Source organism: Sceloporus undulatus, chromosome 1, assembly GCF_019175285.1.
Source record: "Sceloporus undulatus isolate JIND9_A2432 ecotype Alabama chromosome 1, SceUnd_v1.1, whole genome shotgun sequence".
NCBI classification, from domain to species: domain Eukaryota; kingdom Metazoa; phylum Chordata; class Lepidosauria; order Squamata; family Phrynosomatidae; genus Sceloporus; species Sceloporus undulatus.
In genome coordinates, this window is record NC_056522.1 from 327,132,163 (window position 1) to 327,147,396 (window position 15,234).

General features: G+C 38.5%; 1 protein-coding gene across 8 annotated transcripts in view; it reads left to right on the forward strand.

The window, feature by feature from the left end:
- The window catches only part of DPH6 (diphthamine biosynthesis 6), a 348,315-nt gene that overhangs the window by 148,707 nt on the left and 184,374 nt on the right, over positions 1 to 15,234 (forward strand). For all 8 annotated transcript variants that reach the window (XR_006101224.1, XR_006101228.1, XM_042444449.1 and 5 more), the window contains 3 exons: positions 841 to 972; positions 8,104 to 8,233; positions 11,444 to 11,618. Coding sequence is in view for 6 of the 8 variants with exons in the window: in XM_042444449.1 (XP_042300383.1) it covers positions 841 to 972; positions 8,104 to 8,233; positions 11,444 to 11,618 (437 nt within the window). In the remaining 2 variants the exon portion in view is untranslated. The remainder of the gene's footprint in view (positions 1 to 840; positions 973 to 8,103; positions 8,234 to 11,443; positions 11,619 to 15,234) is intronic.

Genomic DNA, 15,234 nt, shown 5'->3' on the forward strand with positions numbered 1-15,234 from the left:
GTTAGGGGCCATACAGATGGCCCTAAGGGGCAGCGGGACGTCTCCCCTTTCCTTGCCAGATTGGGGCCATGGCAACTGCTTGTCCTGGCCCTGATCTGGCCTTTCTGTGGTGCAAAAAGGAACTGCAAAAAGCAGCTCCTTTTTGTGCCGTGGAAAGGATGGCAAAGCTGCCGATGCCGTGGCTTTTTCTGTGCTCCTTTGCTGCAGCGCGTGTACACACTGCACCAAGGGAGCGCCGTGACACCTCCTGCCATGCGGTGAGGCACATGGTGTCATGCCATCATGGGGGAAGAGTTGAGGTGCACAGTGTGCAGTTGCCATGCCCCCCACTCTGCCCCAATGCGGGCATTTATCACCAATCTGTTCAGGCACTTAGATTTCTTTTTTGGTGTGTGTGTGTGTGTGTGTTGCTGCTGTTACATGGCTATGAATATGCTTCTGAATTCAAGATGTTGGCATTTAAATGATTTGCTGGAGGGGCCCTCCTTTATCTCCCACCAGTGGAAGCAATATAGTATGGAAAGATATGGGAGAGGACCTCCGTTGTGGTACCCTCACAGTATGAAACAGAGACCCCATTGTCTTCAGCATTTGCTTCATTCTGGTACTAAGTAAAACTGCTTTTTATTGAAGCCTTTGTGCCTAATTGATTTACTCCAAGTTTAACTTGTTGAATTAATGTTTTTAGTCTAATTTTTTTCTTATTTTAATTTCTGTATTGTTTTAAACTGTTTTAACTGATTATATTTGTTTGTCACTTGGAGACCTGACAGATATCAATATCTTTCTCAATAAATAAATAAAAAGAACCTCATACTTTAAAATCTCTAATTTATACAGGTAAGACATTTGAATGCTCAGGAAAGTCTCTGAAAGGTTACCAGTGGATAACAAGCATCACTGCTCGCCTGCATCCATCTGAAGGAGATAGTGTACAAGAATCAGCTAAAGAAGTCTTTTCATTACTCCGAGGTAGTTTTAAAAATGAAGTACAATATGTAGAACAGATATATTTAAATTAGAGCTACTGTTTTTAGTCTTCAGTGTAACAGAAATCAGTTCTTAAAAAGCACTGAATTTTCAGACTTTTTAAGCAGTGCAAAGAAGTTGAAAATATTCTCAAGAAAGTGATATGGTGTATTCCAAGGAGCAGGACTAATTGTTGATAAACAAAATGTGTCTATACAAGTAGTAACTTCCAATCACTTCTCAGCTAGCAGAAAGCTCTTACTTTCTCAGATAAGCCAGGCCAGGAACAGGGGAATGTGTAACCAGTCAGCTGTTGTTCTATACCTCCCTTCTCTCTGTGACTGTGCTGGGAAGACTTGGTAGGAGTAGGTGTCCAACAACATGTTCCCCATTCCAGTTCAAGGCAGCTGGTACCTTCATGTCTAGCATAACAGGTTACTCTTCTTCCTGAGCATGTCTTGGCCACACCTTCCTTATCCGGGTTTTTTTCATATAATTGTGTGCAACATTTCTTTTTGCTGATCTCTCAAGAGCCAAACAGAATAGAAGGAGTATATGGGGATGTTCAGGGGGGAATGAGTGACTGTCCTTCCCTCATAGCTATTGAAAACTATTCCAGTTTTAATAAAATTAACTGTTTTAATTTGAAGTTGATGATGGTGATACTGGTAATGATGTGTTCATTTATATACTGTACCACCTTTTCCTCAAACTGTGAAATTGCTCCCTCTTGAGATCCACTGACAGGCATCTTCTTCCATCAGCACAAGAAGAGAAATGGATCCTTGCCAAGCAATCACATGTTAGAATCTAATAAACTATCATAGTAATGGCTTGTAAATGTTAAAATACATACAAGATTATCAATCAGTTCTTAAAAGATATCATTGTTTATTTGGGAGTGGTTTTTAAAGCTTTTGTAATTAGTCTAAAAACCTTTCTCCTTTCTTCACTCTGTTATTTATGTAAGACTAGTGTTTGTTTCCCTACCTTTATCTTTCTCTGTATGCACTCCCTGTTGTGTATGCTTTCTGCTAGCTAAACTGCCTTTATCACCATAATTTTAAATTAAGTTCTCTCAAAAGCTGTTGCTGTGGTACATTTTGGCATCTAGGATTAGGTCAGTGGCTCTAAATCTCATTTATGTACTTAATGCAAGGAAAGAATTGCTGCCTTGGGAATTGTGGTAGCTGGATTTCTTACTATCAAACCCTTACAAGATATCGACATATAAAACAAAATGCTTCCATTTTGTTCTGCATCTTTCCTCATTTTTACACTTTTAAATAAAGAAATGTGTATGCAGGCATCTTTTTCATTCATAAAAATGGAAATTGCTCTCTGAGGTTGCAATGGGAAGGCTTGTATTCTTGTTCACGAATACTTTTGATGTATTGGGTCATAAAATCGCAACATTTGGCTTGTGCAGTTGAGTTCATGACTGAATATAGAATGATAAGGAAGCACGAGCAATTTTGCAAAGCAAAAAGCGGCATGCTTTCTAAAGGACCCTTAAGCTAGTTCTTAACATCCAGGAAATCAGCAAGGAGGATGTAATCAGACTCGTAGGTAAAGGCAGCAATGTTCTGCATAAATCTTTTAGCATAATATGTAAATTGAAGCAGTGGGGCTCTATAACATTTACTTGGTTCTTGTTATATTTCCACGGACCTCAGCCAATCCAAATACTATACATCTTTGCCATTATTTCCATTAGAATTAAATGAAAAGTAGTGGTTGTGTCTCTGGCCAGAGGCTAGAAAACCTGCTGTTTTTTTGGCAGATTACTTACATTTAAAGTATTGTTTTCCATTTCTGGCAAGCTACTAACACTTTGGTTCCAGGTAGTACTTGTATTTCCTGTGGATATTTATTTTTACCTTCTGAGCAGGGGGTGGGTATGGGGACACTGAATGAGTTATCGTCCTGTCAACTAAAGAAACCACAATGGGTTTCTTTGCCAAAACATTGCTGAGTCTCTTCAGGTATGTGTTATAACCTTTTCCTAGAAAATCCATACCTGCTGTCTGCTCACTCTTCCATCCTTTTCTTTTTCCTGGTGTGAAGAAAGGGGGAACAAAAGCCTTGTTGCAAGGCTAATTGTTTTAATGCCCTTTGAAAAAGCTTGTCCTTTGCCAAATGGAAATCTGTTAATGGACTGTGAAACACACACACAGTAGTCCTAAATCTCAGTATTGAGTGTGTTAGCCTGTTAGTTTAGAGAATGCTCAGTGCTAGTCTGCTTTTTAAATTTTAAAACACCTTCATTCATACATGATTGCATAATTCAAACACTAAACATATCTGTTTAGTAAACAATAGGAAGCAACTTAGTCTACAACAAAGGTTGTTTTAAAATTAGAGCAAGTGGCATAATTATAGTGTGTATTTTATTTTCATGAGGAACATTATGCTTTTGAATTGTTGCTGGAAAGAGATCCCCAGTTTAGTAATATTGCAGTTAATGCAAAGGTCCCATTTCATGAGTAACATGTGTCTTCACTCCAGTGGAAACACCTGCCAACAGAAGGGAAGCAATTTTTGCTAACTGTCTCTCCACTGAACCCTACAACACATCCTCTCTGCTGTCTGAAGGGTCTCCTAGTCCTCCAGGGCTGTTCAAAATGGAGCAGATGACACAATAGGGGAAATGCAGCACAGAATAGGTAAAGAGGTAGTACAAGAATACAAGTTAGTCTAAATGACTTTAAGTCTCCAGGACCAGATGTATTACACCCAAGGGTATGAAAAGAACTGGCACATATAATCTCAGAGCCATTGACAATAATCTTTGAGAACTCCTGGAGAACATGAGAAATCCCAGCAGACTGGAGGAGGGCAAATGTTGTCCCTATCTTCAAAAAGGGGGAAAAAGAGGATCCCAACAATTATTGTCCAGTTAGTCTGACATCAATATCAGGAAAGATTTTAGAGCTGTTCATTAAACAGAGAATCTGTGAACATTTAGAAGGCAGTTCCATAATCACAAAAAGTCAATATGGGTTTCTGAAAAACAAGTTGTGCCAGACTAATCTAATCTCTTTTTAAAATAAAATTACCAGTTTGGTAGATGGAGGGAATGCTGTGGATATAGTATATCTTGATTTCAGTAAGGCTTTTGACAAGGTTCCTCATGACATTCTTGCAAACAAGCTTGTAAAATGTGGGCTAGACAAGCTAACTGTTACATGGATTTGGTTAACCGGCTGAACCCAAAGGGTATTCAGAAATTGCTCCTTTTCATCCCGGAGAGAAATGACCAGTGGGGTCCCACAGGGCTCTGTCCTGGGATCAGTGCTATTCAACATCTTTATCAATGACTTAGATGAAATAATAGGGGGCATGCCTATCAAATTTGCAGATGACACCAAATTAGGAGGAATAGCTAATACCCTAGAGGACAGGATTAAAATTCAAAATGGCCATAATAGACGAGAAAGCTGGGCCAAAGATAGCAAAATGAATTTCAGCACAGAGAAATGTAAAGTACTGCACTTAGAGCAAAAAATGAAATGCATAGATATGGGATGGGGGACACCTGACTCGAAGAGACTACATGTGAAAGGGATCTAGGAGTCCTAGTAGACCACAGGTGTGGTCTGAAAAGGCCAATGCGATTCTAGGCTGCATCAATAGAAGTATAGTGTCTAGATCAAGGGAAGTAATAGTCCCACTCTATTCTGCTCTGGTCAGGCCCCACCTGGAATATTGTGTCCAGTTCTGGGCACCACAGTTCAAACAGAATGTTGAGAAACTGGAGTGTGTCCAAAGGAGGGCTGCCAAAATGGTGTAGGGTCTAGAAAACATGCCTTATGAGAAGAGACTTAGGGAGCTGAGTATGTTTAGCCTTGAGAAGAGAGGGTTAAGAGGTGATATGATAGTCTTGTTTAAATATTTGAGGGGATGTCATATTGAGGATGGAGCAATCTTGTTTTCTGCTGCTCCAGAGAACAGGACCCGGAACAGTGGATACAATCAGTAGGTATGAGGCGCCACATTTTTTCTTCACAAAGCTGGTTTTGATGATTTTGATAATTTGGCAATGCTGGGCAGAAGCAATAGTGGGGGATGACACTGGCAGAGGATCTCTCTGAGACAGCGGAATTAACGTCATAGCAAAGAAGGAGACACAGTAAACCCCTTTTGAACTTCTTGCCATGAAAACCCTATGTAAAACAAAATGAAACTAGAGATAATGGCAGAAAATGAGACTCCCAGATTAGAAGGCACTCAGCAAGCTACTGGGATAGAACAGAGGACACGTTTGAGTTGCACTGTGGCTAATGATGCAGCTGGACTCATGCTGAATGGACGTTCAGCTAAAAGGAATGTCCAAAGCTGCACAAGACATATTATGTCAAGAGCACCTGTTATCAGCTTCGGCTTATTCGCCAGCTGCGCCCATACCTGGCCCAGAGGGACCTAGAAACTGTTGTACATGCTCTGGTAACCTCGAGATTGGACTTCTGCAATGTACTCTACATGGGGCAACCCTTATATCAAACCCGGAAGCTACAGATGGTGCAAAATATGGCAGCCAGGCTGGTCACTGGTGTTTCCAGGACCAGCCATATAACACCGGTACTGAAAGATCTTCACTGGCTGCCTATTCGCTTCCGGGCCCAATATAAGGCGTTGGTGATTACCTATAAAGCCCTAAATGGCTTGGGTCCAGGATACCTGAAGGACCGCCTCTCCCCGTATATTCCGTCCCGCACCCTCAGAACATCCGGGCAGCTACTACTGAAGGTGCCTGGGGCTAGGCTTACCTCCGTCACAAGGCGGACATTTTCCATCACCGCCCCGGCCCTTTGGAACACGCTGCCCGCCGAGCTCCGCTCAACTACCTCCCTGGCCCAATTTAAAAGGGAGTTGAAAACCTTTTTCTTCCAGCTAGCATTCCCCGCATAAAAATCCTGTGGGCCTCCCTCCTCTTCCGTGGCCATGAGGATGGGCTACTGGGGCTTTTGCTGGGTTTATCTTATTTTTGTATATTGTATGGTGTTGTTTTTAACTATTGTATGCGTATTGTAATTTTATGTAAACCGCCCTGATCTATGGAAGGTGCGGTATATAAATAAAAACTTTATTATTATTATTATTATTTATAGGAAAATATTATAGGAAAATGGAATATGAGAAGCTTGAATGAGGGGAACCTAGATATTGTAAAACAAGAAATGGAACATGTAAACACTGCTATATGGGGTGGGAGAGCTAAAGTGGACATGAATGAGACATTTTGACTCAGATAATTACAGAGTTTTACTCAGGAACTGAAAATCTAAGAAGAAACAGCATGGCATTATTAGTGCAGAAAGATTTAGCAAAAGCAGTCAAAGGATATAATGCAAAATCTGACCGAATAATGTCAATAAGACTTCATGAAAACTCATCAGTATAACTATAATCCAAGTTTATGCTCCAACTACAGGGGCAGAAGAAGAAATTGAAGGATTCTGTGTTGGAGTCCAAGAGGAAATTAACCACATGCCAGAACTGGACTTTTATCAATCCTAGATGATTGGAATGCCAAAGTAGGAGACAGAGCAGAATCAAAGATTACAGGAAAATTTGGCCTAGGCTCAAGAAGTGTAGCAGGAGAATGACTGAATTTTGCAAGGCCAACAGTTTGTTCATTGCAAACACATTCTTCAAGCAACCTTCAAGCTTGTTAGAAAGTGATTTTTATGGACCAGAGCTTCAGAGAGTACACCTTAGAGGGGTATATTTGACCACCTCATGTAAATGAGTAAGGGAAGACCAAAGTTGCTTTGGATGGTTGTGCTCGCCCTACCCCAGCTGTACAGCCAGCCTCAGCAAGAACGGATCTCACATATGTTGTGCTGTTTCATGGAATCATCATTCCCTTTCAGAAGGAGAAGCTCTGTTACATGTAGATCCCTGTATACATAGGCTCCATTCTTCCTAATAATGAATAACAATGTTTGATCTAGTGTAACAATTCAGTTCAACACACAAAGGATATTATTTTCAACATTCCTGTTATCAGACGGATTAAGAACCAGGAAATGTGCACCTTCTCTCCTTGGAGCACTATACCTTTTCAGTGGATAATACATAAAACACAGATTAAGATATTCCTTTGAAGAAAGTATTTTATGTGTCAAGAGTATTTTTTAAAGTTAACCATGGTTCCTAGCAGTATTTTTAACTGAAATTTAGTGTTGGTTGAAGATATTGCTCAAGCAGTAAATCTGATATTGACAATTTGGTGACTTATTTGGTGAAATGATCTACTATTATTAATCTTTATGAAATGATACAGTCATTTCCTAACCATATTGGAGCTTGGTGTGAATGTTACTATGATGGTTGTTCATGACACCAACAGTGTGTCCAGAATTATTTATCTCAAAGGCAGCCTTAGCTGTTACTTAAAGCACCTGCCACTGGGATGAGTTGCATTATACTCATGCACCTCTAATATCCTTATATGCCCTTTTCACACTTGATCTTAGCCAAAAGGCCGAGAAGCAATTCTTATATACCTTTTTCAGAACTCCCTTTATTTTGTTTCCCTCCCTCCTTCCATGTATGTGTGTACACACCTGTTTGAGCTTTGTTGAATTACTGGTGAATTGAAAAATTCTGATCTCTCTTTTTAAAATGCAATTAGATCTAAAGGTGTTGTTTCACATTCTGTAAAACAAGTGTGGCTAAACCCAAAGAGATTATACTGCCTGTGTAACCTTTTGCCCCAGCAAAAACATGAGAATTTCTATAGAACCTTATGAATTTCTAAGCATTGTACAGTGATAGTTGCAATTTTATTTCCATTGGAAGCCCTTCTTATTCAAACCCTCATGTTTGTGATTGCTTCTGATTACTTCACTGCAGACAATACAAGAATGACAACTGTTACTAAAGAGATCCTTTGAAAGATACACCAATATCTGATACACTGCACAGACAGCTATTTTGTTTCTATTTTCTACTTCATCATTGTAGAAAATGACATTCTCTTACAGGCCTCAGTCAATCTGTGACAAAGTTAAGCTGTTATATAATTTCACTTTCTTTGGGAACTAGTATGTAAAAATATTCTTGCTATCATTCTGTACAAATTTAATATATCCTGACTTTTACATCTGCATTTTTTTCTGCATGCAGTTCATCTGAATTCAAAAGGATTGGAATTGACAGATATTATTTTGGTCCATCTGTATATGAAGAGCATGAAAGATTTTGCTGTGATAAATTCAGTCTATATGACAGCATTTGATTTGTGTCCCCCAGCAAGGTAGGCTCCTGCTCCTGCTATCTTATATTTATGATACACTGGAATATACTTCATTGCTATTACTGCTTTATTTATTAGTATATTCAGTCTTGGTTTCTTTCTTTTAGTTGGTATTTGGCTTCCTTTGACCTGTCCATATGTCTCTCCTCAAAGACATGATCTTTTACTCTGTGTATTAGCACCTGGTTTGGGAATAATATGGGAACTTCACCTTCTTAAATACGGTCTTGTAAGTAAATAGCTCAAGTCCATACTCACCACACTGCTTCAGGGGGAAACCAGCCCATCAGTCTTTGAATTAATTCTCTGCAAACTTAACATCCCACTTCATACTGACATAATTGCCACATAATTACCAAATAGCTAGTGAACTTGGTGACACCCCATACTAGCAACCACTGCTAAATGCATTCATGCAAAGGACAGATGAGATTTTTTTTTCCTTTTTACTTGTATGCGGCTTGTATTCCCCCCCCCCCCCCCCCCAGTTATATAAATTGGCAATTTAAAAAAAAAATACTGGGGCTGAGGGCTTTGAGAGGTTGGGAGGTACACTTTCCCTATATCTCTTCTAGAGATTTAAAAAAGAAAATTGATGTATCTACCAGTTAGGTTTTTAAAGGAAAGTGTGCTTATGCTGTGGGCACTTTCAAAGGAACATGCTTTGTTTGAATAAATAAATAAATGTATATATAGTAAATCTTACTTTGTTTTTCTGACTGAGAGTTCCCACAATGTTGCAGTGCTTTTTTTTAATGACTTGACAAAGTTTTTAAAGCTGACAACAGAGCAATATTAGGGAGTTGGCATTCAGGGGATTAGTAAGCATAAATTCCAATGCTCGCCTTTCCTCTCATATAGTTCTTTATGTCTCAGGATCAAGGAAGGCATATTTTCCATTTCTTTTTCATCTCTACTGTATTCCAAAAGTTTTGTCCATCTTCTACTTTTAGTTATGATCATTCCTTCAGTACTGCTTTCATCACTGCCGTGTGTATTTATACCTTACTGGATAGCCATATTGAGGCTTAAGAATGAATTCTGTACAAGTATGTTTTCTTTCACATTCTTCTTGGAATCCTCTTCAAATGTGTTTCATTTTTAGTTCCTTCATAAAAATATTAATTTATAAAGTTAATGAAACAAGAACTCTATAATTAGAATATTTTGAATGCTACATAAAATCTGTTATAACAAACAAGTTCTTTAGACAATTCTTGACCTGTTGACGGCATTATTGCTGAATCCAGTTAATACAATATGTTTCGCCTAGTTAATAATAGCTATAATATTAATTGGAACTCTGTGGAACTCGTTTCATTTAATACTTTTTGAGATAAATATCATGCCTCATAATTTACCAGAAAAAATCTCCATGTATAGATGCCCAGATATAATTGAATTAAATTTCAACCCTCCATATTATAAAGCAAGACTCATACATAAATAAATCATATAAAACAGTTGAAGTAAGATATACAGAACTTGCAAATGTTACATTTTAAGAGTACTATACCCCAAATCCCCAGGCCAAACTGGCTAGAAGATTCTGGAATGGTAGTCCAAAAGTAGAAACATTTCCAAACTCTGCACTAAGCTGTATTGCACTGAGTCATATCACTCAAGGCCTCCTCCAATAAATTCAGTTAATGCCTATTTTTTAAAAAAAAACCAATCTTTTAATTTAACACATTCTTTTAAAGGATTTTCCATGTTTACCCAAGCTCTCCAAATGTTGGTAATTTCAAGATGTTAAGGGGAATATCTTTACAAAGTACAGTTTAGGCAATATACATATGATAACAGTCTCTTCTGCTGTTGTTAATTTAGATCCAAAACTATCTTGTAGCTAGGTGACTGTCAGTGATAGAGTGATGAACCCACTTCTATGTTTTTTTCATTGAAGTAAGTACATTGGTGATATAGTATTGATATTACTAGTCCACTTTCTACAGGAAGGTGAACAGCATGTTTGAATTTGAGTGATCATAGAAGGAAAATTCATAAGTTAACCTGGAGAGTTTTCTTTCCTTTTTGATTTTGATTACAGCTGAGAAGCCAATGTGATTTTAAGCATGTGCAGAAAGAGGACTGTGGATATTTGCAGTAGTGGATGTCTTACATACAATGGGCTCTTGGTATCTGTTGTGCTTTGGTTCCAAATTTGGATTTGATACCAAAATCCATGCTCAAGTACCATTAAATATAATGGCATAGTAAAATGGTATCCCTAATAATAAAATGGCAAAATCTAACTTTCTGGAATTTATATTTTTAAAAAATATTTAAGCCGTGAATGCTTGAATCCATGGATAAGAATCTGTGGATATGGAGGGCCAATGGTACATTGCACTAACAGCAAAATGTCAGCTCAGTGGATGGACTTTAGTAAACCCTTGTCTAAAAATGAAATAAGAAGAAGCACATTGCACACTGAAATGGGCTCTTGAAATGGCAGTAGCAAATAACAGGTCTTCCTAGGGTTGTAAACAAGATAACTCAAAAGGCTGAGGGGGGGAGGGATCCAGCAGTTAGTCTCATGGAATTGCCATAAATTGTAGCAGTCAGACTACACTGCTAACAGCCTTGTTGCTGAGTTGCTCTTCAATCTATAATGATGTGTACTTTTGAATGTCCAGCTTCTAAGCACTGGATTGGATCCAGAGTTGCATGGAACAGAACCCCTTGAACTGGATGTTTTTGTTGGTTAAAATGATAGGGGAGGTGATTTTTTTCTATTCGTGTCCATCACAGTCCTGTTTTCTTACTAACATTTCTCCCAAAAAATTACTCTGGAGAGCAGTCAGTCTCTCTGAGTATAGAATGAGAGGTAGTGTCAGAAGCTGCAAGGAGAAAACAAAATTTGGCATGAATTACCACCCTTTACCTTCCTTCCAATGGGTGCTTTGCTGGTTTCCTCTGAAAATGAAAGTCCTTCATTCACAGAGGGGTTATCATCCAAGTGTACTTCGATATTAAAAGTGACTGAACCATGGCCAATGCTGGACACCTGCCATTACTGGTCACATGCCAAGATCCCCAATAGGGTATTTATTTTATTATTAATAGGGTATATCTCTCTCACATGCACCCACAACAAAAGAGAAAAGAAAACCAATTGCATCAACGACAAGTAAAGGAGGAATGACCATGTATTCCCTATGAAAATGTAACATATCCAAAAGTCTGCCTTTTTCTCTGTGGTTGCAGAGTATGCTTAGAAGCTCCCTTGCCTGAAGGAATGATGTTTCAAATGGACTGTCTTGCACATAAGTATGGTGAGATGGTTGGTGATGTACCCTGCTATCAGAAGCAAGTTATGCACATCCAGAGTATCTCTCATTGGGCCCCTGCCAACATTGGACCTTACAGTCAATGTATACAGGTATGTAGTCTTCAGTTCTTCACTAGGTAGACAGGGGAGGACTCTCACTATCGTGGGATTCTAGGCCATCTATCTTTCAAGGAATTGATAACTGGATTTTATTTTATTTTCCTGTGTACAAAATATATAGTTTGGAGCCTAGCAAGATGAAAATAAAGATATGAGAAACAAACTTTTGATAATATAAAATATGCAAAATGTGTTCATAATGGAATTGTGAAAGCAAGAGAAAGATATCCTAATATGGAGCAAGTTGGAACATGAAATTTGTGTCAGTGCATATAACAATGGGAAATTGAAAACTACATTATCAGGAGGTGAAACAGAAGTGGGACTTATAGTAAATTTGGATTCATTGCTGCTTGGCCTGAGCCGAAATATCTATGTTTGGAGTAACATCTGTCTCATAGTTTTATTGTTTTGTATTTGAAGGCTGTAGGAATGCATTAAGAAAAATGTGTTAATGTACTATGTACTGCTCCAGGCTTGCTTGTTTCCTCCACATACCTGAATGGTTCGTGTACATCTGTAAAAGAACTGTCCCACTGGTAGTTTTCCTTTGTGTGTATGCAGTACATCTGCAAATTCATACAGGTTGTGGTAACTAACAAAATGGGCTGGATGAAACCTGTTAGTGGCAGAACCAGATGTTACAAAACAGAATTGGGGGGGGGGGGGGGGGAGAGAATCCACAGAATGTTTCCCTGGAAATTCACCTGTTCTCCTCTGTAATGCCTAATGGAACTCAGTGTGTATTATTTGGTAATTTACTGTTTGTTTGTTTGTTTGTTTGTTTTATATGCCATCTTTCTCCTGGAGTGGGATCTAAGACACAGATGGAAAGCAATTAAAATCTACCAATGCAATTTTAAAAACATTTGTAATTCTCTCAATTAAAACAATATAGAATTATTTGAAAACATACAAAAGTTAAAAAAATAAATAAAACATACCCCAATTTAAAAAAGCCTCCATGGCACAGTTATATATTAAAAGCATGCTGAAACAAAAATGCTTTTGCCTGCGGCTGAAAGGAGAGCACTGAGGGGGCCAGCCCAGTTTGCCTAGAAGGGAGTTCCAGAGGGTAGGATCAACTACTGACAAGGCTGTCTTTCATGTCCTCACCAAGCAAGCCTTCCCCTGAAGATCTTATAGTTCTTGCAGTTTCATCTGGAGAGATATGGTCTTTCAGATAATCTGTATCTAAACCATACACTTAATGTACATCTTGTTGTTGCTGTGTGTCTTCAAGTAGTTTCCAGCTTACAGTGACCCTAAAGTGAACCTATCATGGGGTTTTCTTGGCAAAATTTGTTCAAAGGGGGATTTGCCTTTGACTTCCCCTAAGTCTGAGAGCATGTGACTTGCTCATGGTCACCGCAAGGTCATGGCTGAGCAGGAAATCGATCCCTGGTCTGCAGAGTCATAGTCCAACACTCAAACCACTACACCACGCTGGTAAAGCCTTATATTAAGCCATATTACTCCCATCCTTTGATCCTACAGAAATACTGGCTGCATCACTGAGTTTGAGGAAACACTTGAGCTTCTCACACGACACTGTTATATTGCATTTGTACTGTATTATTCCTGTTTTTGCCTAAATCTCATGACATTGCAGCTCTCCCAGTGCGATACCGTGCTGTACAGCTGTTGGGTCATCTGAAAATCAACTCTTTTCCCACTGGAAATAATCTCTTAATGACTTGCTATGTCACTATAGTTTAGTATGAATGTGTGAATGTTTCATTCTGATATTGGGAACTTCTTCTTCGTGGTCTCTGCGAATCATATAAATGGGTTTCACTGCGCCTGCGCAGTGCTGCTCGGAACCTACTGGAATCACTGGGCAAAGTTTACTTTGCAACATATAGAAACTTTTTGGCGGTAACTCCGCCCACCCGTTATAAGGCCCCTAACTTAGGTGTGAAGCAGACAGGGCAAAAGGAGTGGCCAGAGACCTCTCCAGCGGAGATCACTCTGGGACTTTGGTGACTGGACACCACGGTCTCAGAGCTGGCTGCTGCCACGGTCCCAAATGGGTCACCGGTGGGAGTGGGTTTTTTGCCACTGTTTTTCAGGCTGGCTTTGGGCTGCCTAGGTGGTCTTGGAGCAACCTCCGGGTGGTTTGGGGGCATGTGTTATTTGTACGCCACATCCCAAAGCGCCCAGAAAGTGCTTTATTTGGCCCATGTGTTTCACGCTATAGTAAAATATGCATGATTACAATCATATTGGTCCTGTGTTTCTAAAAGATACTGACCTAATTCTGGTTGCTAGTCTTAACTAGAATAGACCCATTAAATATGTGGTATTTACATAAGTGTTAGCCTACCATTCAGCCATTGATTCAATGGGTCTATTCTGGTTTAAAACATCAATTATATTTAGACATACTGATATCATCTCTTCAGTCCAGATTGAATTTTTTTGCTTTAATTAATATACTGTTATTCCATTGTGTTCTGTGTATTACATAGTTTACAAGAAATTTTAAATTGTAAAATATAAGCATCACATTCTGTTTTTACGTTATATATTTACCTACCTAAACCCTGCTTTTTGAAAACAGTGCCTTTACAAAATGACCTACAACAAATGTTAATATAAAAATGTTTCAACATAGGACTATGAATGGGATTTGGTTTGAAGCCTGATTCAGATCTGGACTTGATTTAGTCCTAATTGATGTAGACCCTAAATCTAAATCAAGATTTGGAAGTCTTGACCATCATTCTACACCACCATCACCACAGTTGCCTTATATTAATAAACCAAGATGGCTGTAACTTTCTGATATTTTTGCTTAAACTTTGTCACCATGGTAGACTTAAATATATGATTAACCCAGACAAATTTCAGAAAGGTTGCTTTAGGCGTATTCATGTTATGTACATGTTCAGTCAGATAAATTTGTAGTGTTTGTGTCTTGGTACTGCCTCCTTCATATTGGGGCACCTTTCTACACCACCTAGAGGATCCCCAGTCTCTACAGTTTAGCTGATCATCATCATCATCATTGTTAAAAATGTAAATTAGATATGTTTAATAATTTTTAAAATGGTTAAGTAATAATAATTGTTAAAACTGTCAATTATATTTATGTGAGTGTGTTTAATGAAGTGATCTAGTGGGAATTAAATTTCTTGGCTTGCTCGTGTGACCAAGCCAAGAAATTTAATTCTCACTAGATTGCTTCTTTAAGTATAAGCCAGTATAATTGAAATGCGTGATAAAATAATCATGTATGCTTGGCTTCATAATATGAATTAAATGTGCACTCCAATAACATATTTTTGTAAGAAAAATAAATATATAAATAGATAGTGTCTTTTGACCCCACTGATTATAACCTCTATCCACTTACCTAGCCACCCACCTGAGCATATTTATAAGTAATCTGCTATCAGAATCTGCATCCCATGATCTGTGCATAAGTAAGCTTCAGTCCATGAAATCACATGTCAAAATCTGCTAGTCTTTAAAATGCCACAAGGTTTTGAGATTAGTTTGTTCGTTTAATGACCAGTGATGGCAAAATCAGAAGTGTTTCCAGATTTTCTTCTGATTTTTTTAAAAATGCTGACAATGTCATGACATTAGGATAGTGGAGGAA